This window comes from Lytechinus variegatus, chromosome 3 (genome assembly GCF_018143015.1).
Source record: "Lytechinus variegatus isolate NC3 chromosome 3, Lvar_3.0, whole genome shotgun sequence".
NCBI classification, from domain to species: Eukaryota; Metazoa; Echinodermata; class Echinoidea; order Temnopleuroida; family Toxopneustidae; genus Lytechinus; species Lytechinus variegatus.
In genome coordinates, this window is record NC_054742.1 from 40,735,830 (window position 1) to 40,758,655 (window position 22,826).

At 33.9% G+C, this 22,826-nt stretch overlaps 1 protein-coding gene across 1 annotated transcript; it reads left to right on the forward strand.

The window, feature by feature from the left end:
• The first annotated feature begins 2,792 nt into the window (after positions 1–2,792).
• On the forward strand, positions 2,793–22,416 carry LOC121411025 (cysteine dioxygenase type 1-like). Its single transcript, XM_041603486.1, has 5 exons — positions 2,793–3,467; positions 15,293–15,370; positions 16,592–16,752; positions 18,991–19,160; positions 21,128–22,416. The coding sequence occupies exons 1-5, from the start codon at positions 3,301–3,303 to the stop codon at positions 21,173–21,175; spliced, it is 624 nt and encodes a 207-aa protein (XP_041459420.1). The 5' UTR covers positions 2,793–3,300; the 3' UTR covers positions 21,176–22,416.
• The last annotated feature ends 410 nt before the right edge of the window (positions 22,417–22,826 follow it).

Genomic DNA, 22,826 nt, shown 5'->3' on the forward strand with positions numbered 1-22,826 from the left:
GAAGAAAAATTTATTTTCCCGGTATATTTCACTTAATATAACATAAATACAGTGTGTCGCCAAAAAATATAGTCACTCACCAGTTCAAAGTGTTACTCATGGGCAATTTAGATAAATGACCTTTTATTTTTGCATTATATGATAGGCAGATTCCAAAGAAAGATATTATGTAAGCATGCTTTACATGGCAGGTGCAACACAATGCATGTTTGTTTCATTTCTATACATTGAATGTATTTATTATTAGCATGTTGTTATGTACTTGGCCAACTTTGAAATACCAGTCGTTAGTGGGGACGCATTGTTGTTTTTCGTGGATCTATAAAACACAGTTCACAATAATCAAGACAGCGAAGTTGGTGCTTATCTCATTAAATATTAAATCACAATGTCACTTAAGTGACTTTCATATTGAAACCAGTTCAACTGGTGCCTGGTCCGTAATTTTATTTATTTTTTTACATGAGTGGATGATCAATGAAAATGAAATGGATTAAATTGAAATCAAATTGAATCAAATCGAATTTAATTAAAATGAAAAAAAAAAAACTCTCAAGCCGAGTCAAGGCAATAGTTAAATAACTGACGTTCTGTAAGTGGTTTCGTCCAGGCGCGGATCCGGGGGGTGGGGCATAGGGGGCACGTGCCCCCCCAGACCCTTTCCCTTTCGAGAAGCAAAAATAAAAATTTGTAATATAAAAATGCCATAAAAACAGAGGTGTGCCCCCTTTTTTGAAAGTGAAGTTTTCTTCTTTTCATTTTTTCGGGTACGAATTGCCCTTAATTTGTGGTTGAACCTTTTTTCACTTGTTTTGTTTGTTTACTTGAAAAATCCTGGATCCGCCCCTGGTTTCGTCTGTTTTAAATCATCAATTTTTTTTGTACTTTGGAGCGTTTCCGAATTAAAGGTTCGAAATAAAAGACTACATGGGGTTACTGTTTCATGGCGCGCTATATGATCGCATGATATCACGCAGATATCACGCAGATATCACAAAGGGATTTGACATTAATGGGCAAAATTCAGTTAATTAAAACATTTGTACTATCTAAATTGATATACATTTCTTCTCTTACCATTGTCCCGACATGGGTAATAGAGGATCTTAATACACTGATCTTTGGATTTTTATGGGGTGGTAAAGATAAAATTCAAAGAGACATTGTTTATTTAGATTATGGTCATGCTGGTCTAAAAATGACAAATTTTCAGTTATTCATTAAGACACAAAGAATTATGTGGATTAAAAGACTTATAATGGGAGAGCCAAAAATGAAATGGAAACAATATTTCAGATACTTAGCACACGATATGGGAGGATTGCTAATTTTTTTTAGTAACCTCACAATGAATTTGATAGGATTTGAACTGCCAGAATTTTATACAGAAATGTTAGATGTATGGTTCAATAAGAAATTGTTTTTACTTAAAGAAGAGAAGAATAAAAGAAATGAGATCATTTTCAATAATAGGTTCATCCGTTTGAAAGGACAAACATATTATAATGAAAAGCTGTTTTTAAAGAAAATTTATAAACTCCATCATATTGTAGATAAAGATGGGAAGATTAAGTCTATTTCGACCTTTCAAAAAATGGGTTTGGATCGTTTTGAAATAGAAAAGATACTCGAAATTTTTAATAACATTCCATACTTTTGGAAGGACTCGCTGAAAAAAGGGGGTCAAAGTTCTATAGATAGTGAGTTAATTTTGGATTTTCAATTAAAAGGCAGGACTTTTGACTTGCAAGACATCACATCAAAAAGAATATATGATATTCTTGTAAGTATGAAATCGGATATACCCCAAGCATTTAAAAAACTTGAGGAAAAATATAATTTAACAAACAAGGATATATCTGATATTTTTCTAAGACCACGAAAATCGACTCTGAACAGCAGACTCAGAGAATTTCAATTTAAAATATTACACAATATACTATACACAAAAAAATATTTATATTTATTTAAAATGACAACAGATGATTTATGTTCATTCTGCAGTAAAGAAGAAGAAACATATGATCATATATTCTTTTCATGTGATAAAATAAAAACTATATGGATAGAATGTGGGAACATGCTTCAACTCCCTATCATTACAAATATAGATAAAAAAGGTGTACACGTAGGCGTGGAAGGGTCAACTAAAGGAGAGGCTCAATTATTAAATCACATAATAATCCTCATAAAGTATATGATTTTAAAAAATAGTAGAAACACAAAAGATCCACCGACCCTTAACCATATCAAGGAAAAAATACAAGAAGATAGACTTGAAGAAAGAAAACTAGCTGAACAGAGAGGTCTATTAACAAATCATTTCAGAAAATGGGACAAGTTTATTTTCTAGGGATGCTGAGGCTAAGAAAGTTCAACCATACAGTTAGACTGAAATGGAGGGTAGGGTTGAGGGGAGGGAAGCAGGTCGCGCTTCCTGGGCTTGGATGGGATGTGGGGGGAGGGGCAGTTGGGATAGGAGGGCTTTACTTTGTTTTACTCATTCAGTTCAATTGCGTCACTATGAATTATTTTGTTATAACTATTTTGTTCCTGATGACGCGAATGTTATATTCTGTATTTTTTTTTGTACAATTCTTTTTTGTATTATGAATAATTATTTATTTGACTTTGTGAACAATGTTTTGTTAATTTACTATTGTATGTATGATTTTGAACTGAATGTTTTAATAAATACTACTTCAAAACAAAAAAAAAATCACGAATCCACGTCATATCAATAACCGTCCGTACCCCATTTTATCATCACGATCACTAGCACTGCATATGTACGCCTTGTACACGGAGCTGGAGCTGCGCTGCACTGATTTATCGGATCGGAAAACCGTAAGACGGCCCGTATGAATTAAGTCATCAAGACCCCGCCAGGATAAGACAAGATAGAGTGCTTATCCAGAATATAATTTGTCATTTTTCTTTGGTAGTAATCATCAAGCTTCCTCCAATTGACCAAGATCGTTAAAGGACAGTGGACGTGGTCGTGGAACCTTAAAAAAGATAATCAGCAGAATTAGAAGTGCACATTGACATTCATTGGTCATTGGTGTTCCATTGCCAATTGCCCGAAGAAGTTCTGGCGGCCAAGCACCACCACCGTCGACTCACTCAGCTCGGATTCAGCCGCTTTCAGCGCTCCATCGCCCGGGCCGTGTTGCAGACTGTATAACGCGGTCTTTCAATCATTGATAAATTTTAGGATTTTTTCTCAAAGAGAAAGTCCTACAACTTCAAGAAGTGAATTATCTTTTCGCCAACTCACACAGGTAGAGACATTGAAACATGGAAAACGTCAATTTGAAGCCTGGTAGTTTGCAAGAACTTATTGAAACCCTCCACATTCTCTTTGCCACCGACAAGGTTAACATTGAGGATGTTCAAGCTGCAATGGAAAACTATGAAAGTAATGAAGACGACTGGGAAAAGTATGCAGTATTTGAACATTACAGGTAAGAAACTGTAAGACTATGAATTAATAGAAACAGAATAATCATCAGTGGCATTTGTAAAACTTACCAGAAATTCAGAGCTACCAAGTCTCACGCATTATGTGTGACTGTGAGACTCGAGCAATTTGGACTCTTGTTCATCCCCTCAAATCTCTGTTTCACACAATTATCACAGCCTATCCCCATAATATACATGTATACATTGTACACAATGTCTGTGATCTCACTCAGATTCACAGAAAATCTCACGCATAGCTGGTCTTTGAACTTGGCATCTCTGGAAATTTTATAATTAATAGTCAGGAGGAGAAGAAAGGAAAGGATGCTTGTCCACTCTTCATATGGTCTAATTGCCAATTCATCCACTCACTGTTCCATCTAATAATCAGTTGGTCCATCAGTCCAATAGCCATTAAGACCATACCACTTGGTCTAATTCTAAGTGTTCATTGTACAAAATGAATGAAAATAAAATGGATATGGCATTATCTTGGTTTAAGTCACCAGTCCATTCACTGCCGTTTATTTTGTGAGCGCTGGTGACTTCTTTCCACTCCCATTTACTTGTACACAATGAGTGCACACATACCGACACACCCGAGAAGAGAGGCCATGGATATTAGCCCAACTGGTTATGAGATGAAATTTTCATCATAGACAGAATGGTAATTAGATGAAGTGATGATTGGACCAAGTGGTTATTGGGCCAAATGGTTGTTAGACAAAATGTTGATGGACGGAATGGCATTAGACTATGAAAGTAGACCATGTGGTGAGTGTACGATTTGGCAGTAGATGAATTGACAATTTAATGGAAAAACAACAAGGGGGAAGACAGGAGAATAGAAATGAAAAAAAGGAGGAAGAGAAAGTTTGATAAAGAGAAGCACAAAAAAAATGATGGATAAAAAAAAGATTGAAGGGGGAGGAGAGAAGTACATGTAGAAGATAATAATTAAGATTGAGTCATGTATGATCTAATAAGTTTGCAATACTTTCAGAATTCATATTCTGTTTGTTTCATGATTGTGGTAATGATCTCATTCTCTAAATGAGTTAGAACAGAATCCAATAAAATTACTACCAAAGTTTTTGTCTCACCTGCATCATAGCAGAGCAAGACTGTGGGTGCCGCTTTTCTGATGGCGGTGGCATCACCACCAAATCTTAACCGAAGGTTAAGTTTTTAAAATGACAGCATAACTTAGAAAGTGTATGGACCTAGTTCATGAAACTTGGACATAAGGTTAACCAAGTATTACTGAATCCTGCCCGAGTTTCATTTCACATGATCAAGTTCAAAGGTCGTTAAACTTTAGGGTCAATGAACTTTGGCCAAGTTGGGGGTATCTGTTGAATTACCATCAAAGCTTTGAAAGTTTATGGATCTGATTCATGAAACTTGGACATAAGAGTAATCAAGTATCACTGAACATCCTGTGCGAGTTTCAGATCAAAGGTCAATGAACTTTTGCTACATGTATGTTGGGGGTATTTGTTGAATAACCATCATAAGTGTATGGATCTAGTTCATGAAACTTGGACATAAGAGTAATTAAGTATCACTGGACATCTCATGCGAGTGTCAGGTCACACGACAAAAATCAAAGGTCATTGAGCTTTGGCCATTTTTAAGGTAAATTTGCTGTCATAACTTCAAAGTTTATAGATATACATGTATTTATAAAATGTGGATATAGGGGTAATCAAGTCTCACTGACAAGTCTTAGGTCACATCATCAAGGTCAAATGTCATTTATTGTCAATGAACGTACATGTACATGTAGTATTGTATCATATGAATGGTGTTTTTTGTGAATAATTATTTTATAGTAGTTTTCAAAGTCAGCACTGCTGCTATATTGAATTGTGATGCAGGTGAGACTGCCAGAGGTGCTTTACTTACATGTATTGTATGTACAATGTGTATGAATGAAATTTATGTGCCAAATACATGTAGCTCTGGAGGAAAATGTGTTGTTAAGAAATTAGCAAAATAAGCACGGATTCCATCAAATGTCAGGTATTTATCCAAGCAATATTAATACACTGTCCCACATGCTTTTCTGTGTTAGTAATTGTCAAAATTATCAGTTTCAAGCTGAGATTTCATGATTTCACAAAGATAAGTTTACAATAAAAAAATGTACCAGATCTACATGTAGATATATGATTATGTGGTGAAAATCAATTAAAAGACTTTCCCATGAAATAATTGTTTGAGCCTGCAACTACTTTCTTTTGCCTTCAAAGTAAGGTCATCTTTTTTGTCATGCAAGTTTGATTAAAACACTGACACTGAATTTTTGCCAAGTTCAGGAATGTATCGATAGTGAACAATCTAATATTGTCTTTAGTCTCTGGCTGAAAATCACCAATGGATTATAAAATAGAAAATGACTATAAAACCTGAATAATAATTGAATCTACTATCATGTTTGGGTTGATTTACAGTACATGTAACATTGATGGAATATATTGAATGTGTCCTTAGGACCTCAGGTCTTAAAATTTAAATTTCAATGTGTTTTATATTATAGGCTCATTTTTATATTCCAGCCCAGAGGGAACAAATAGACCAGTTCGTAGTTACTTCATGGACTATTTTGGTCAAATGACCTTTCATTTCTTTCATCATGATAGGCAGATTTCAAAGCAAGATATTACGTAAGCTTGCCTTACATAGCAGGATGAAGAAATTGAATAGACCAGGTGACTAGAATAGCACACAAATGAACACTTAATGAAGGCATTTGTTACATCCCTTCTTTGAATGCATATCTTAGCATGTTGCACAATGTACTTTGCACACTTTGAAATACCAGTCGTTCGTGGAAGCATTGTTGTTTTTTGTGGATGTAAATGAAAACGACAATTAGAAAGAATATATTAATAATCAAGACTTCAAAGTTGGTGCTTATCTCATTAGATTTTAAAGCACCATGTCACTTTAGTACAAATGATCTTCTTCTGATCATGCATAGAATCTTTTGATCATGCGCAGAAAGGAACTACGAACTGGCTTATTAAAAATGGTGCAAACAATAATTCCAGTGCTAGTGAAAGGGGCATTAAAGCCAATCATGACATCCAATATTAAGAAGGCCATAAGTTAACCCATGGACCTTGCTGTCACTAAAATAATTAAGTGTCGAGATTTGAGAAGTCGCAATGGCATATAGATGCAACAATAGGCCTACAATTAATGGTAACATCCATGGAATTATTGAAATCTTCATTTTGATTGGTCTTTGATGGATGCTGCAAATTCATTTATTCACAGTCATACCTGTACATTTAGGTATGTTTAACCATTGATGGTAATGTAACTGACTTTTCATGCCATGGGACCCTATTGAGGAATACAACATTGGCAGTTTAGTTCCATCAATCATACAGTTCTGTATTTGTTTTTGAGTAGACAGAAGACCATATTTTTACACAATTCAATCAGACAGGATATGAAGGGTAATCAATAAACCACACCTGTGTATATGCTGGAAATTTTTTAAATTGTTTTAAAGGGAAAGTCGATCATGTACAGTACATTTAAGTTGAGTAATGACACAATATCTTATTCCAATATACGAAACGACTGAAATGTACTATTTTCCAAAAAGAACTTGTCTCTTTATGACACCTTTGATCTACAATGTATAAGTATGCAACAATACATGTATGTGTGTCTTCTGTAGAGTATGGGTGTTGTTTACTGGTATGCATTTTCCTTCCCCTGGAACTTAAAGGTCAAGTCCACTCCAGAAAAATGTGGATTTGAATCAGAAGAGAATATCCAACAAACAACACTGAAAATTTCATCCAAATCGGATGTAAAATAAGAAAGTTATGACATTTTAAAGTTTCGCTTATTTTTCACAAAATAGTTATGCACCACCCAGTGACCTGCAAATGAGATAGTTGATGATGTCTCTCACGCACTATTTCTTTTGTTTTTTTATTGTTTGAATAGTACAATATTTCAAATTTTACAAATTTTACAATAAGGACCAACTTGACTGAAACACAAAATATTAAAACAACATGAATTCCACATATTTAGGAAGGAATAAAGCTCCTTTCACATGACAGGAGAAAATTAGAATATTTCATATTTCATTTAATAAAATAAAAAATCAATAATGAGTGGATTACGTCATCAGTTGCCTCATTTGCATGCCAAACAGGATGTACATAACTGCATATAACTGTTTTGTGAAATTAAGCGAAATTTTAAAATTCATATTTTAAAGTTAAATATTGCATTTGTTTAATGTATTTTAGAGGGTAAAGCTTTAAAATAAGCCAAGGTTGAATAAAAAATACATGTACTGGTGTAGTACTTGTTTGGTTGGAGAGTGGAGACTTAAAGATAAATTCCAGTTTTGGTAACGATCTCAAAATGACTTTACAGAATCTAATATAATGACCACCCAAGTATCTGTTTGTACGAATAAAAAAATATGTGCCAAAGGATTCTGGAAGAAATTGTGTAATTGCTGAGAAATAAGCAAAATAAGCGCGGATTCGGTCATTTCCGTCGGGTCTTTATTCCAGCTATGATAATACACTGTCCCACGTGTGCCTATCTGTGTTGGTTATCTTCGGTGTGAACGTTTTTCAGCGTAGATTTCAAGATTTCACAAAGTTCAGTTTGTGTAACTGTACCAGATCCGGACCAGATCTAGATCCTCGATGATATTCTGACAATTAAGCCTAGTTTTACAGACTTTCTCATGAAATCAGTGTTTACTGCAACTACTGGCATTTCTCTTTAAACTTCACACAGTATTTTAGAACTCATACATGTATCATGCCAGCACAATGTTTTATCATGAAAAATGCTTCTGGGTGATTCCAAGCAAAAGCAGTAGCAAAAATTAATATTAAATTTATCGTCTATTTCAAATCTGTATCAAAATTTTCAATTCAAACTCGTGGAAGTTCAAAGGGTAATCATAATTAGCCTCAAAAAATTTTCCTTACTCATTTCCTTATAGGAGAATTTGAACCGTACAAAAATTATATACATGGGACTACATATATTTTTTAAACTTAATTTCAATTTGTCAGAAAACTATTGTTTTGTATAATTTTCATTTGGATAATAATCTTAAGGTTGTCATTTTACATCATATTAAAATAAAAAATTCAAATAAATGTCGCGGGAAGGGTAAAAAAAATCTCTGATTTGTGGTGCCGGACAAAGTGTAGTGAGACTGGCCGGAGTTTTTGTATCCACTGAAGAAACTCAAAGTTGCTTCCCAAATTCAAATGTTATCTTTGAGACTTCTTATATATAAAGTAATGTTTTGCAAGTATCAAAATTGGTACATGTTGTGAAAGTTTTACGATTTGAAAGAGCTACTTTTTTTCATGTCCTTTTTGTGTAATGCGACTGACTGATTTTTGAGACGTCATGGCGTTCACAGTTTTTACAGCATGCAACCTTTCTGGTTGTCAAGATGAATTGACAAAAAGACTCACCCCTGTAAAACTGACACCACCAAGTATTAGAAAAGATGTACATGCATAATAATGCGACTGACCTTGGAATCACCATTCACCTTTAGATAGATTGTATAAAAATATGCAATTAGCGTTCCTGCCTGTGCTTCCTTTTTTGTGAATAACCCCCTTTACCACCCCCCTCCCTCCAATCTAAATTTTATGAGTTATTGTCAACAGTCAGGGAAAAACTATAATTTTTCCTTTAGAAGTCCAACTGATAATTACTAAAAACATGGCATGCAATTTGGTAAAATACACTGGGCTGTTGTTTTGAATAAATAAATGGCCATTTTTAAAAGGGCCTCCTACTTCCAAGAGGCAGGTCATAATTTTTTTTTTTGCATGTTGCTAACCTAATCTACCATTAAAAAAATAGAGGGGAAGGAGAGGTGGTATGTGATTTGTGAGGTACAAGTGAAGTGTATCTTTTCACAGATTTTTTAAATGATGTTGCGAAAGTAGTAATCTTGGACCTACTACTTTAGGTCCATGTACAGTACATGTAGTAATCATGCAACAACAACAAAAATGTTTTGCATAACCATTTTATTCAATATTGTTTCATATGGTATAGCTCTACGAGGTATATCAAATTTGATAGTAGCACAAAGTACTAAAAGTTTTGTATACATTTTTTTATATCACCAGAAATACTTCTTTATTTTTCTGTTTTTTAATTTTTTTGAGTGTGCACCAAACTTCTACGTACATGTAGAGTTATTAAATTTTGTCATGAAATTAATTCATGCTAGTACAATTTCATTTTAAATTCTTTTGATGATCAAGTTGTATTTTTATTTTGTTTCATATGTCATAGCTGGATAAGTCTACATCTCAATGCCTTATTTTATTATTTGTTGACATAAGGTGGGTGCGACTGTGTGCTAACAGAATAATTTTCCTAGTCTGTGATAAAAAAAAACAAATTACAGAAGTGTGTTCATGTGCGACTGTACGTAATCAGTTGTCATGTTTATTGTGGGCCTACACTGTACATGTTGATTAAGGCAAAGCCCTCAAGTATTGATTATCAAGATTTTTTTTTTACCTAAACAGAAGCAGGCAAAGTAAGAAAATAAAGTCCTCTTTAAGAAAATATTTTTTTTTATCTTGGTCAAAGAGCAAATGCTTTTTCAGTTCCTTCTTTGCTTCTTCAAGTTTTGAAAGTAGAGATCAGTCTTAGACAATCAAGATCAACAGGTCTACACACATGACACATCACACATGTATCTTACTCATTTATAAAGAAAACAGTGCTATAATGGAAAAGTTGAGGTTTATATGTTTTCCAACCTGAAAAACTACAGGTACTCAGAGTTATTGATGCTTTCATTGTTAATCATGTAGGCTACTTTTCTGAGTGGGAATTCCACCCCCAACAACAATAAGAAGAACATTTTTTTTATGTGTTGGTTTCTTTGGTAATTATCTTTATTCCCATATGTCGTAGATTAAACCATTCTCAGGTTCGGTATCTGATTTCTAATGATTACATGGAATTTATGTTAGTTTCTGTAATGTGAAATTCTAGCATTTGTTTTCCATATTTTGCAGCTCAAAATTATTAATTTATCCCTGTACATGTACATGACTACATGTACAGGTATAGTACATAGCACATAAACTAGAATGAGTGCAAACTGTTCATTATATGACGACTTCAGGTATTACATGTAAGTTTTGGTAAATCTGAAGATTATTCTTTTTCAAAATTTGAGTTGTCAGATAAAGTGGAAAGGGTACATATGCACACTCATGTAGACCTATTATTAAACACATGAGATGCAATGAGTATAGTATGTAAGTTACTAATCAAGTTGTCAAAATATAAAAATCAAGATGCCCCAAAATTTTTCTTTTGGTGTAAATCTGCATGTACTTATCAAGGTTGAATTGATCGACCCCCCCCCCATTGGAAACAATCTTCATAATAGCCTTTTGATATGCAATAACTAAATGTATAAAGTTGAGTTTTAAAGGACTTTCTTTCCAAAAGTGCATGATATAAGTACTGTAATTGCAAAAAAAAAACTGAAAAGATTTTAATCAGTGAATATGTGTAATGTCACTACCCTTTGATAAAGTTTGTACGCTCCCATACATTATTCACATTAGTAACTAATAATATTCATTGGAACTTTATGCAGACTTATACCATTATCAAGTTTGCCTGGAGGGTAAATATTAGATTATATTGTTGATCTGACATGATAGGACACCTGGGGTGGTATTCTCTAACTTTGTCATAACTTTTGTCATAAATTTTGTCATTTCTCTCCGAGATGTGACACCGCTATGATTGTCACAAATCGGTATTCTGAACATTGTCTTTTCCCTGTCATATCTCTCAAAGTTCCCACCCATCTTTTCGGAAACAAACCAATCAAAATCATCGTTAGTTCCCAGTTGGAGCCCTTCTAGCCAATAGGAAAGCCCCGTGGCAGGTAGGGCGTATCCCCAAAACAGTTGCTGGCATCGCGCAACTACGCGTATATTGATGCGCTTAATTACAAAGAGAGACAGGGAGCTGTGAAGAATTTTAAAGGAGAAGTAGAAAAGTAAGGAAAACAGAGAAAAAGAGGAGGAATAAATATGTAGGGTCTAACTAATTGTAGCATGAAAAAATAATATTGAAAATTGTCATGGAAGATGAGTGAAACTAATACCACAAGCTAATCTAAATTATATGATTATTTGCTTGACATTCAGTCGGCAGGGTATCGAGATATTTGGTACTAAAAGATATGACAAAATTTATGACTGCTACCCCCCTGTCATAACTTTTGTCATATCTTTTGCTTGTATAAAAGGATTACGCGCATTTAAAGCCGCGTATTTTTGCTGCGCGCTAAAGAGAAGAGACAAAATTTATGACAATTTTTGTGACAAAAGTTAAGACATCCACCAGAAAACCGACTTTGTCATATCTCTGAGATAAGATAAAATATAGAGAAAAGACAATGTTCAGAATACTGCCCCAGGATTCCAGGTGATGAACATGGAATGTTTATTCTGAGCCAAACGGTAAATGATTAAAACCTACAACTCGTGCATGTGACCTCCATTGAAGTTCTGAAATGTTATCATGTTATCAAAGAAGGTCATGATTTTTGTTGCTGACAGCAATAATGCTTTCATCAGCAGAATATTGATTCACATATTAACTCAGTGAGTGATTTCAAGTTCAGTGTTGATGTTGGTGTTGGAAGCTTATGAGATAACCTTCCATGATAAAATCACATGGATAGGACGACTACATATACAGAAGAAAGATTCATCCCAGGACCAACCTTGTTCCAAATTTGGTTTTGTCCTGATTTGAAAATTGTCCCAACACCAATTATGACACCAAATTTGAAATCACCCATTGTGTACAGTAACTGGCTAGCTGCATGTAGTAATGTAAAGCCAAAGTGCTCATTGATACTTGTAGACCAGTTTGCAAATGTCCCAATGAATATTTAAATTTGTGTTCTGCAAAAGCCAATGAACACAATTTTAGGAGAAATTAAAGATGTTTACTTTCATTCAGCCTACTAATTTTTTGATTTGCTAACTCTATCCAGATAAATGAAAAAAAGAGTTCACGTGGCAAGAAATGCATACATTTATGATGAATGTCTTATGAACTCTGAAAATTGACAATTTTGTCTTTTGAATAATAAATGGTATATGTATTGATTTGAATCATTTTTCAGTATGTATATTGCATACCATTCATTTGCCGTTTGCTGACCATGCAAGAATTATTATTCATATCATTCTCAATATCCAATGAGTTGATTTTGAGTTGACTTTAAATAAACAATTAAATCTTCAAAATTAAGAAATTGTTTTTATTAAACCACAGGGAATGAAAGTAAAGATGCTGCTTGTAGTTTTTTTTTTTTTTTAGATTTGAAATGATATTTTCATGTCAATTAATGTATTTGGATGATATTAGAAGTGAGTGTACTTTGAGTGTACGTTAAATGGACTGCACATGTCCAGTAATGCATGTAATATGTGTGCCCTTGTGTTGTAAAGTTACAACTCTATCTGGTTGAAACACACTGTTTATGGACATACATGTTGATCTTTGAGCAGATCTATAGGCCTACAGGTAGGAGAGTTATGTATGATTTATTTTATCATACTCAGAAATATTATGCATTTAGTTGAGTTCAATGATATACTGTAGTTTTGAGACCACTCCCTGATGTACATGTACAATGTAACATACACATACATGTACATGTACAATACCTACATGAACAATTGGGTACAATTTCCATTCTTCTGGGAAATCATTTGTTGTCACTTGTTAGCTTGCTGTATTTGTAGTAGGTCCATGGATAACCCATGGGTTGACAAGCCTCTGACACACCTCTGCCAATTGACCAATCAGGGAGTGTGATTAGTATTACCAATAAATCTGGCATCTGGCCAAGTGTGTGAGCATGATACAGGGCTGTCCAGATTCTCCTTCATATTGCGTTAGTCTGCAACTTCAGACTTAAAAAAAATCAGTGACTATGTATATAGAGCAGAACATAATTTTATAGTAACTTAGTAGAACACCATTTAGTAGTAGCTTGGTTCAATCAAAGAGTTTCTAGTCGCTAGAGGGTATTCATTTGTCTCGCAATCTACTATGGTCAACAAGGAAATTCGTGATCACTCTCGCAAAAAGTGTTCACTGGCTTTCTAGGAAATTTGTGATCACTCTCGCAAAAAGTGTTCACTAGCTTACAAGTTCACGAGCTTTCGAGTGCCGCTGCAACTCTTTATCAAGTGATAAAGTCACTTGATAAAGTCACTTGATAAAGAGTTGCAGCGGCACTCGAAAGCTCGTGAACTTGTAAGCTAGTGAACACTTTTTGCGAGAGTGATCACAAATTTCCTAGAAAGCCAGTGAACACTTTTTGCGAGAGTGATCACGAATTTCCTTGTTGACCATAGTAGATTGCGAGACAAATGAATACCCTCTAGCGATTATTTCAATCCGCAATAATGAACCTATTTAGTATTAAAGAGTTTCTACCTTACATGTATTTATTGATCTTTAATTGACTGGATTTCATTTTCATTCCATGGCTCAAATGAAATAATAGCTTGGCATGCACTATAACCGTTGTTTTAACAAACTGAGATGACAGACATTTGTCATGTATTGATTCATAATTTCTTGAGTAAAATGGAACAATACAATCTTAAACAGTTATGTAAGAGTTGTTATTTTTAAGTATGTAGATTATCTACTTCCTGAAATAGAATTACACAATACAAACAGCTGCATTGAGGGGAAAATAATAAGACTTAGTCATCACATAGGCTGGCCTGGTATTCCTGTAAAGGATATACCATTTTTTATAACAAAATCAGAAAGAAAGACACAAAAAGATACAAACTTTTTCCTGAATGTTTCTTTAGTAAATCGAAAGGTAAATGTACTTCAAAGATTTATAATAACAATTGTAAAATGTCATACATGTAATGTAATACATGTTTGTCATTAACAGGAGAATGTGTGTTATTGTACTGAAATCTCTGGCATGTCTTATGTAGTCCTTATAGCATGGATGCCTTTATTGTGCATTGTGCAACATACAATGTGCATCAGTACATGTACAGCCAGGTACTTGTAATGTAGGTCTGTAGGTACATGGAACGGACAACTTTGTTGGGATATGCTTCATTACCGGTATTCATTTAATAAACTGTATAATTTAATTCATTTTTCAATGGAAAACACAGTTCGCCCTTAACAAGAAATGACTAGAAGTGTTTGGTCAAAATTAAGTTGCAAACTCCAGAAATTTTGACCGAATTGATGAATATAATAAGGAATAAATAATTTAAAAGCAGCAATGAATTTCATGTTCCACATTCACGAGGAAAGATTTTTTTATCAATTTCAAATGCCTTTTGTGGTGGCAAAATGCATGTAAGGCCAATTGGATCAAAAGATGCACATGGTTGAAAAAGGGGGGGGGGGGGGATGGCACATTTTCTCAGCTTCATCCATAGTGTGCAGTGTATTTGAGGATGTTATCATAAAAGCTTCAATTCAAGTTTATTCAACCATAAAAATGTGTATATACAAATCAAACATAGTTATGCAAACAAAATATGGCTAGGACCATAAAAAAGCAAAGTGCTTGTAGATAATGGCCCCCAAAACAATATCATTGACATAATTTACACTCAGAAACAGAAGACGAAGAAAATATGGATTTCAATTTTCTCATGATTATTAAATGTAAAAGATGAATTATCCTTTTTAGTATTCATAGATTGCCTGATTATGATTTATTCTTTTTTTTATGTGTGTGAAGGTATACAAGAAATCTTGTTGATGAAGGAAATGGCCGTTTTGATTTGATGGTTCTCTGCTGGTCTGAAGGCCAAGGAAGGTAAGCAGAAATATTGTTTCTTACTCTTTAAGCAATCTTCCCCCTTTTTCAATTTCTTTATTAAATTATTTCTTGAGACTTACACATATATTGTAGAATAGTGATTACAAAATTGCTTATCAAGATGAATTTTGTTCCTTTGAATATGATTTTTTTCCTCCAAAGAATACATTTGACATTTATTTTTAAAGAGTGGACTATTTTTTCAAATTTAAATTTGGAGTGGGATTTCACACCCTGCAAATTTCTTTATCATAAACATGTTCTGTCCATTGTTCAGCATATTGTCACTGTGGTATTAAAGAACACACAAATAAGGTCAAGATCACCCCAGAAAAATGTTGATTTTAATCAATACAGAAAAAATCAAACAAGCATAACACTGAAATTTCACTATAGCCAGTTGTAAAATAAGAAAGTTACAGTATATTTAAAGTTTCACTATTTTTAAGTTACATACAACCCAGCGATATGCAACTGAGACAGTCGATGATGTTTCTCTCATTTTTTTTTTTAAATTATACAATATTTCAATTTTTACAGATTGGACAATAATGACTATAAATATTAGTGAACAACAAAATATTAAGTTTAAAACAATGGTAATTCCACATGTTCAGGAAGGAATAAATCGTTGGTTCAATCACGTGACTGGTAGGAGAAAATTGAAATATTTGAGTGGGTGATGTCATAATTCACCTCATTTGCTACATGTACCGACCATAATGTGCATAAAACTGAATTGTAAAATTAAGCGAACTTTAAAATGTAACAACTTTCTTAGTTTACATCCGATTTTGATGAAATTTTTAGAGTTATGTTTGTTGGATTTTCCCCCTTTTATTCAAATCAACATATTTTTGGGGTGGACTTGTCCTTTAAGGAATAAAGAATATGATTTATGTTGCAGAACCATATAGGCTTACAAACTGTATAGGACATTATAGTCCTGTAAACACAAAGGTTTTTAATAATTTTTGCAAAATCACAATAGCCAAAAAAGTTTGTTGTTGCATCTAATCTTGCAAGTACATATTGTTCATCATCTGTATTATCAACCAACCAAAATTGTCATTTGATATTTACAATTGATAATTTTGTTTACCGAACCCAATTGTACAAATTGTACATTGTGCAATTCTGATATTTACTTGTACAGATCTGGTGTGGTAGCCTTTTAAATATACTGATTCCTTTTTTCATATTCTTCTTATTTTTTAGCTCGATTCACAGTCATTCCGATGCACATTGCTTCATGAAGGTCCTAGATGGGACATTACAAGAATCTATGTTTGCTTGGCCAGAAGACTCAAAGAAAAAGAACGCCATGACTCAATTAGCAGTCAATACCTATGAGAGGGACCAAGTGGCTTACATAAATGGTACAAACACTTTCTTGCTGCTTAATGATATTCTGCTTTAATACAGCCCTTAATTGGAAGAACATCTCTACTTACTAGTGCCCTTATTTGCTAGTGCTTGACAAAATATTGGGATATTTTCAAAACAAAACATGCCTTCATAACCTTCCTCTTTCCTATTGATTTCTAAAGTTCACTTTTATATACTATTCAATGTAGATATCTATGAAATAATATTTTCACTAATCTAGTCGAAGACCTGTTTTTGTTCTCATGAATGGTCAAATTTAAGATCAAATTTTTTTTGTATGTCAAATTTAAGGGCGTTTTCCTGTCAATAAAAGAACACATAAGTGAATGTAGGTCTTTGCAAATGATTAGGCCTACATGCGCATGTTTGCAAGACAGAACCATTTATTATTCACTATGGTAGTCTACGTGAATAGCAAAGGTTATCTCATTACTTGATTAAATATCACCCAAAGGTCGTAACTGTATCATGCAGACATCTTTGCCATGTTAGTCACAAACGATGTGACAAAATTGTTGTTTAGGATAGTAAACTAACAAGAAGAGGGTTTGAGTTGTAAGTTGTTGGTCTCACTAATTGTAATTTATTTTGTAACTAGTTTTAAATTAATGGGTGATCTAATATGACATAGAGCTATACTTTACTTTTTTCTCTTTGTATTAAGTGCATATATGTTGGAAGCTGCCCATGTAAAACTCACATTCTAATCTAATTTGAATTCAGGATAGGAGTCTGTAATTTCTTAAAAGGGCTTTCAAGTCTAATGAAGTGGGATGAGGCCTGCAGTGCTTAATAAGTTTAGTATTTCTTGATTAGATTATGGGATTCTGCTAAATACATGATGTTATTGGTATATTGTTATTATGGTATAGATATATTTACATAAACTCCGACAGAGAGAGGAAATGATAATGAGATATTGATGAAAGAGGGACCTTTTCTCTCCTCTATACATGCATAGTTGTATAATGGCATGTTGTGTAGTAATATTCATTTATTTTTTATACTTATACTGGTACTAGAAAACTAATCTCAAGGTCTCTATGGTTTCCGCAATGGTTTGATAATGAAAGAATCAATGAAAAATGTTGGAAGAAATAGATGAATTATTGTAAGTGTAATGAAATAAAATGAACATATACGGAAAAATGATTGAGTGAATACATGTAGGTGAGAAATTAAGTGATGAAAGAATGATCTTAGTGGCTGAATGAAATGTGGTCATTATCTAGTCTTAAAATGATTTTTGTCAGCATGGGTTTGGCCAGTTTAAAAAGAAAGCATATAGTCTTTTTTTTGCCTTATGTTTATTATTTTTTATAAATAGCATAGATGGCTGCTTACAAGTCAAGTCCCAAAGAAGTATTTAATAATGAAAGGATGTTTGAATATCAAGAAGTCAATCAAAAGTTACACTGTATTCATTATGTGTACTTGAGCAGCTCGCATGTCTGCCAAGTCTCTGACTTCATTCCTTTATCATTGGATGATTGGAATGCACAGTCTTCATAGCCACCAACTGAATGCATGTTTCTTCCAAATCTTTCTAGATTCTAAGGAACATCAACTGGAGAGAGATTATGAACAAGATGAGAATGTGGAGAAGGTTTACGGTTCACCATGTGTAATTGTGTATTATGAAGAAGGGAAGGAAGTACAGGCAGAAAGATTGAAATGGAAAGACGAGATAGGATGAAAAGAGAGAATGAGAAGTATTCTTTTCTTAAAATGGCTTAAGTAGCGAGGGTTTGAGTAGTAGCAGTATGGCTACTCAAGCGATATTCAGCTCATCTCATCTAGTTTACAGTCCTTTTCAGGACTTCATTCACTTTCAAGAAAAGAATACTTCTAATTTTCTCTTTTCATCCTATCTTGTCTTTCCATTTCAATCTTTCTGTCTGTATTTCCTTCCCTTCTTCATATTGCACATGGTGAACCGTAAACCTTCTCCACGTTATAATCTCCACCATGCAAACCTACAAAGATCAAAGATGAGAATGGTTTAATGATATGAACAAAATGGTTTTGTAATGCTTTTGTATACACGTAGGCTCTACTGTATGCACTAATTGCATTTTACTCAAGACTGCCCTGTTGTAAAGTCTTCAATATCATTCCTATTTTCAAACTAGGTGGGCAATATTCATGAATACTGTGTTTGACTGGTAATATGACTTCAAGTCACCAACTAACTTTTCATTCAAAATGATGTTTTAACATGTGTACAGATTCTAAGGGACTTCATCGGGTGGAGAATCCTAGTCACAGTGATCTTGCAGCAAGTCTTCATCTCTACTCCCCACCATTCCAGTCATGTCAATGTTTTGATCAGAGGACAGGCAAATCAACCACAAGTACAGTCACCTTCTGGTCCAAATATGGGGAGAGGACACCCTATGTATGTAAACTACCTGTGGGGGGTGTACATGTACATTTTCAAAACTACTCATATAAATGCATTATTGATTGCCCAAATTTTGAAACATATTTTTGCATAACCTGGTTGTCAATTTTTACCAAAAAATTTACCTAGAAATACCCATTTAGGACATGCCCCAATCTGGTTTCTTGTGAGGCATTGCAAGTCTAATTTGGGTTTAAAAAAATCAATCATGAGTGGCAAAATTATTGCAAACTTGCAACAAGCAGTAAAAAGCAATTTGCTCTAGTTACAATTGATATATCAATTGTTAAGTATCATCAGAAATTTGCAATTGATCACAAATACTTCCCTGCAAAAATCCTGACCAGTAGCATACGCAGGATTTTTTAAAGGGGGGGGGGTTCAAGGTGAATGAAATGTTGACAACCAAAAAAAAAGGTCTTCACCACGAAATTTAGGTGGTTTCCAACCACCAAAAAAATTGACAAGCAAAGTCTTCACCACAAATTTTACGTTGTTTCATACCTAAAAAAAATTGACAAGCAAAATTTTACTCCGAGCTGGATATACACTGCCTCAAGCATACGCAAATGAGTGAAACCCGATTCTTTGCCGCCAGGAGTTTGTAAGAACCCTTGTGTTATTTTAGTTGCTTCGCTTCAATTTACGGCTTGTACCAAGCCTAACTTGTTTACCTTGACAGTCAATCACAGCTCGCCATTTAGCGTCTATTGTCTAGTTTCGGTTCTATTATATATTTTTTTGCTCTAGTGTTTCAGTCATGCGATTTTACACCAATTAGTGCATGTCAAAAATCTTCAGATGTCCATTTTAAGGCTATTTTACGATTTGATGAATATTTTTATGCTATCTTTTGGTAGTAACAGCAATGTAGTTTTATGTCCCTAGCGATGTGGAGAAAAATAAAATCTGATAGGTTTGAATTGTGTGGCTGAAATGTATTTAATATTGATTCCTCCATGTACATGTAGATGAATAAAGCTTTCAACCAGACAATTTATTGAACTGTATTACACAGTGCAAGCATAAATCAAATTGCAACCCTACTAATTGCACGCTTTTTTCTTTCGATTAAATGAAACCCAGATGCAGATTGATTATGTATTTTCTAAAATTTAGCTAAACAAACTCATTGGATCACATAGCTGATGTGGTTTTTGGTTTTAAAGGTGTTCAAAAGTTGTTTTCTTTAGATTGGGTGATACTATCTAAATCGTGTTGCTGCTAAAACATGTCCGCATATATGGCAAAACGAATTGTCCCATTCCCTAATACATGGAGGAACAGAACAGGAACTTCTAGAACAGAATATCTTGCCTGCAGCGGTAACCATTTGGCAGTCTGCCATTTAGAGCTAAACAGGGTATAGTGATCAGCATTGCATTTACATGTAATGGCTGATGTAACCGATATAAGGTTTACCATGTTTTGCTAGTTATGAGTTGGTTCACCTTCATTTGTACCTCAGTGAGTGCTGACGCTGGAATGTATTCTTAAGGGTCAAACTACGTAAGCTTCACCTCTGGCCATAGACCACCCTACATGTATGTGGTGTTCTGATCCTGGAAACTTCCAGAACTTTAACATGTGCACAACAACAAAAGAAAAAAAGTGGAGAACGATATTTGAAGAAACATTCAATATTTTTTTTGAATGGAGGATAGGAACTTGTAATTGTATGTGTATCTTTAATGGTATTCATGATAAAAATCATTTTCTTTAAGACACTGATATTGGAGCTTATCATTTGTGAATATTTTTAAAGTTAAACATTTTTGATAACTTTGGCATAATTTATTTGCCCCTGTGGTGAAAATGCATCAGGCAAGAGACTAGGAGATAATGTAGCATGTCACATGCATATAGACTTTCAGAATGTGTCTGGATAATAAAGGTCATCCTCCTCCTCATCCTGCACGTGATTTGTTCATGTCATTTTTCATCTCACTTCTATGATACAGAAACCTGGTCGGTCTACATCTGTGTGCTTTGAACCAGAGAACAACTAACAGTCAACTGAATCAGTTCTTCCATGAGTCACCAGAGAGAGAGAGAGGTAGGAGAATGAAGGATAAGAATGATCAGTCCTTTACCTTCTGAAGACAGAGGTCACTCATGGCCGTGTAACACAAACCTGAGCGATTAATATTACATTTCATTTTCACAACTGATAGTCTAATAGTTTGAAGCAGATGATGGCCAGTGCGTCATGAATATCAGTGCTATGATCGATCACTTTGCTATGTGTTACAGGGTCTTGAAGACACAAGCAGTACATCTGATTCATCAAGAAAATGACTAAAATGCACTGAAATTTGCTCGTGTGAAATAAATATTCATCATGATTTTGTAGAATGTACAGAATGTGCTGAAATACCTTGTCAGCATTTGCCCTTTATTTGCCCTTTTTGTTTTTGTCCATGTTCACTTGCAGTCTATGTCCACAGCACCCTACACGGTGTAGTTGGTTATGTCTTGTACATGTAACTGTCATGAAATGAGAGTTATTTGGTTTGACACCCCATAGGATTGTTTACCTGTATGATGTCATTTACACCAGTATTCAATTTCTACATATTGAACTAATTTGAACAACTGCAACAACTCATAACTTTACAAAAATAAACAATAATATGCTGTACACTTGTAAATTCACTGTACATAGTTCTGAAATGTTAGAATAAAAAGAACAGCAATTAATCAATTTGACTGACAGCATTTATTTTTGAATGGCAAAACTACATATGGTTTTCATAAAGTGCCTTGTATTGTCTTATTCCAAAAATAAAATGAAATAAGGTGTATATTTTTGAGCAAAGATGGTGTTGGTATAATGTTTTTAAACATTCAGCTTGGTGTATTTTGAAGTTGATTGAATTTTTTACTTCTCATGTGCATTTATGTCAAATTCAATGTTCAAAGATTAGCTGTGTATATCTCGATGTATTCTCTTTTCTCTCTGTTTTAATTTAAGTATGTCATCGAAGGCCATTATTCATGTAAAACCAATATCCAATGAGAAATAAAACATTGTATTCATAGAATGGATAGCCTTTGTTTCATTCCTGAATAGGTGAAAATGAACACAAATATATATACATTTATTTTTTACATTGATTGATAAATTTGGAAAATTCATGCTGGCAATTGACAATTTGTTACCTAATGATTATGGAGAAAACAAAATCAAATCAAAGTGTAAATTTCAACCCTGAAATTGTAATTTTATTCATTAATTAATATGTAAAGTTATGAAAGGGGGGGGGGGAGTGAGTCCCATCAGTCAAAACGGCAATTTTTTTATCATTTTTTTTTAACCAAGAGGTTTTGAGCAAAGCCCTCCTTACTTTGAAATTGCTGAATCCATCCAGATACTCATTCCCTCATTCTAAGAAAGCAATGGGTTACATGAACTCGTTTCATTTCATCAATATCACTTTTTATTACTTCTTTGCACAGAGGAATATGAATGTGGAAATCAACCAATGTTCGTTTTTATACATGTACATGTATATTTTAATAAAACTACCAGTACATGCATATGTTCCATAAGTGTTGTTCAAATAATTCATCTACAATTCATGATTGATTTGAATGTACACTCCGCATAAACAGCCCATCCGACCATATATTAAAGAGAGAGCATAACTCTGTGCACTT

What these genes read in the sequence shown, in the direction of transcription:
- LOC121411025 (XM_041603486.1), top strand. Translation starts at nt 3,301, where the DNA reads ATGGAAAACGTCAATTTGAAGCCTGGTAGTTTGCAAGAACTTATTGAA. An exon ending in GCAGTATTTGAACATTACAG is followed by an intron (nt 3,468 to 15,292) that starts GTAAGAAACTGT and finishes ATGTGTGTGAAG; the next exon opens with GTATACAAGAAATCTTGTTG. An exon ending in ATGGGGAGAGGACACCCTAT is followed by an intron (nt 19,161 to 21,127) that starts GTATGTAAACTA and finishes TCTATGATACAG; the next exon opens with AAACCTGGTCGGTCTACATC.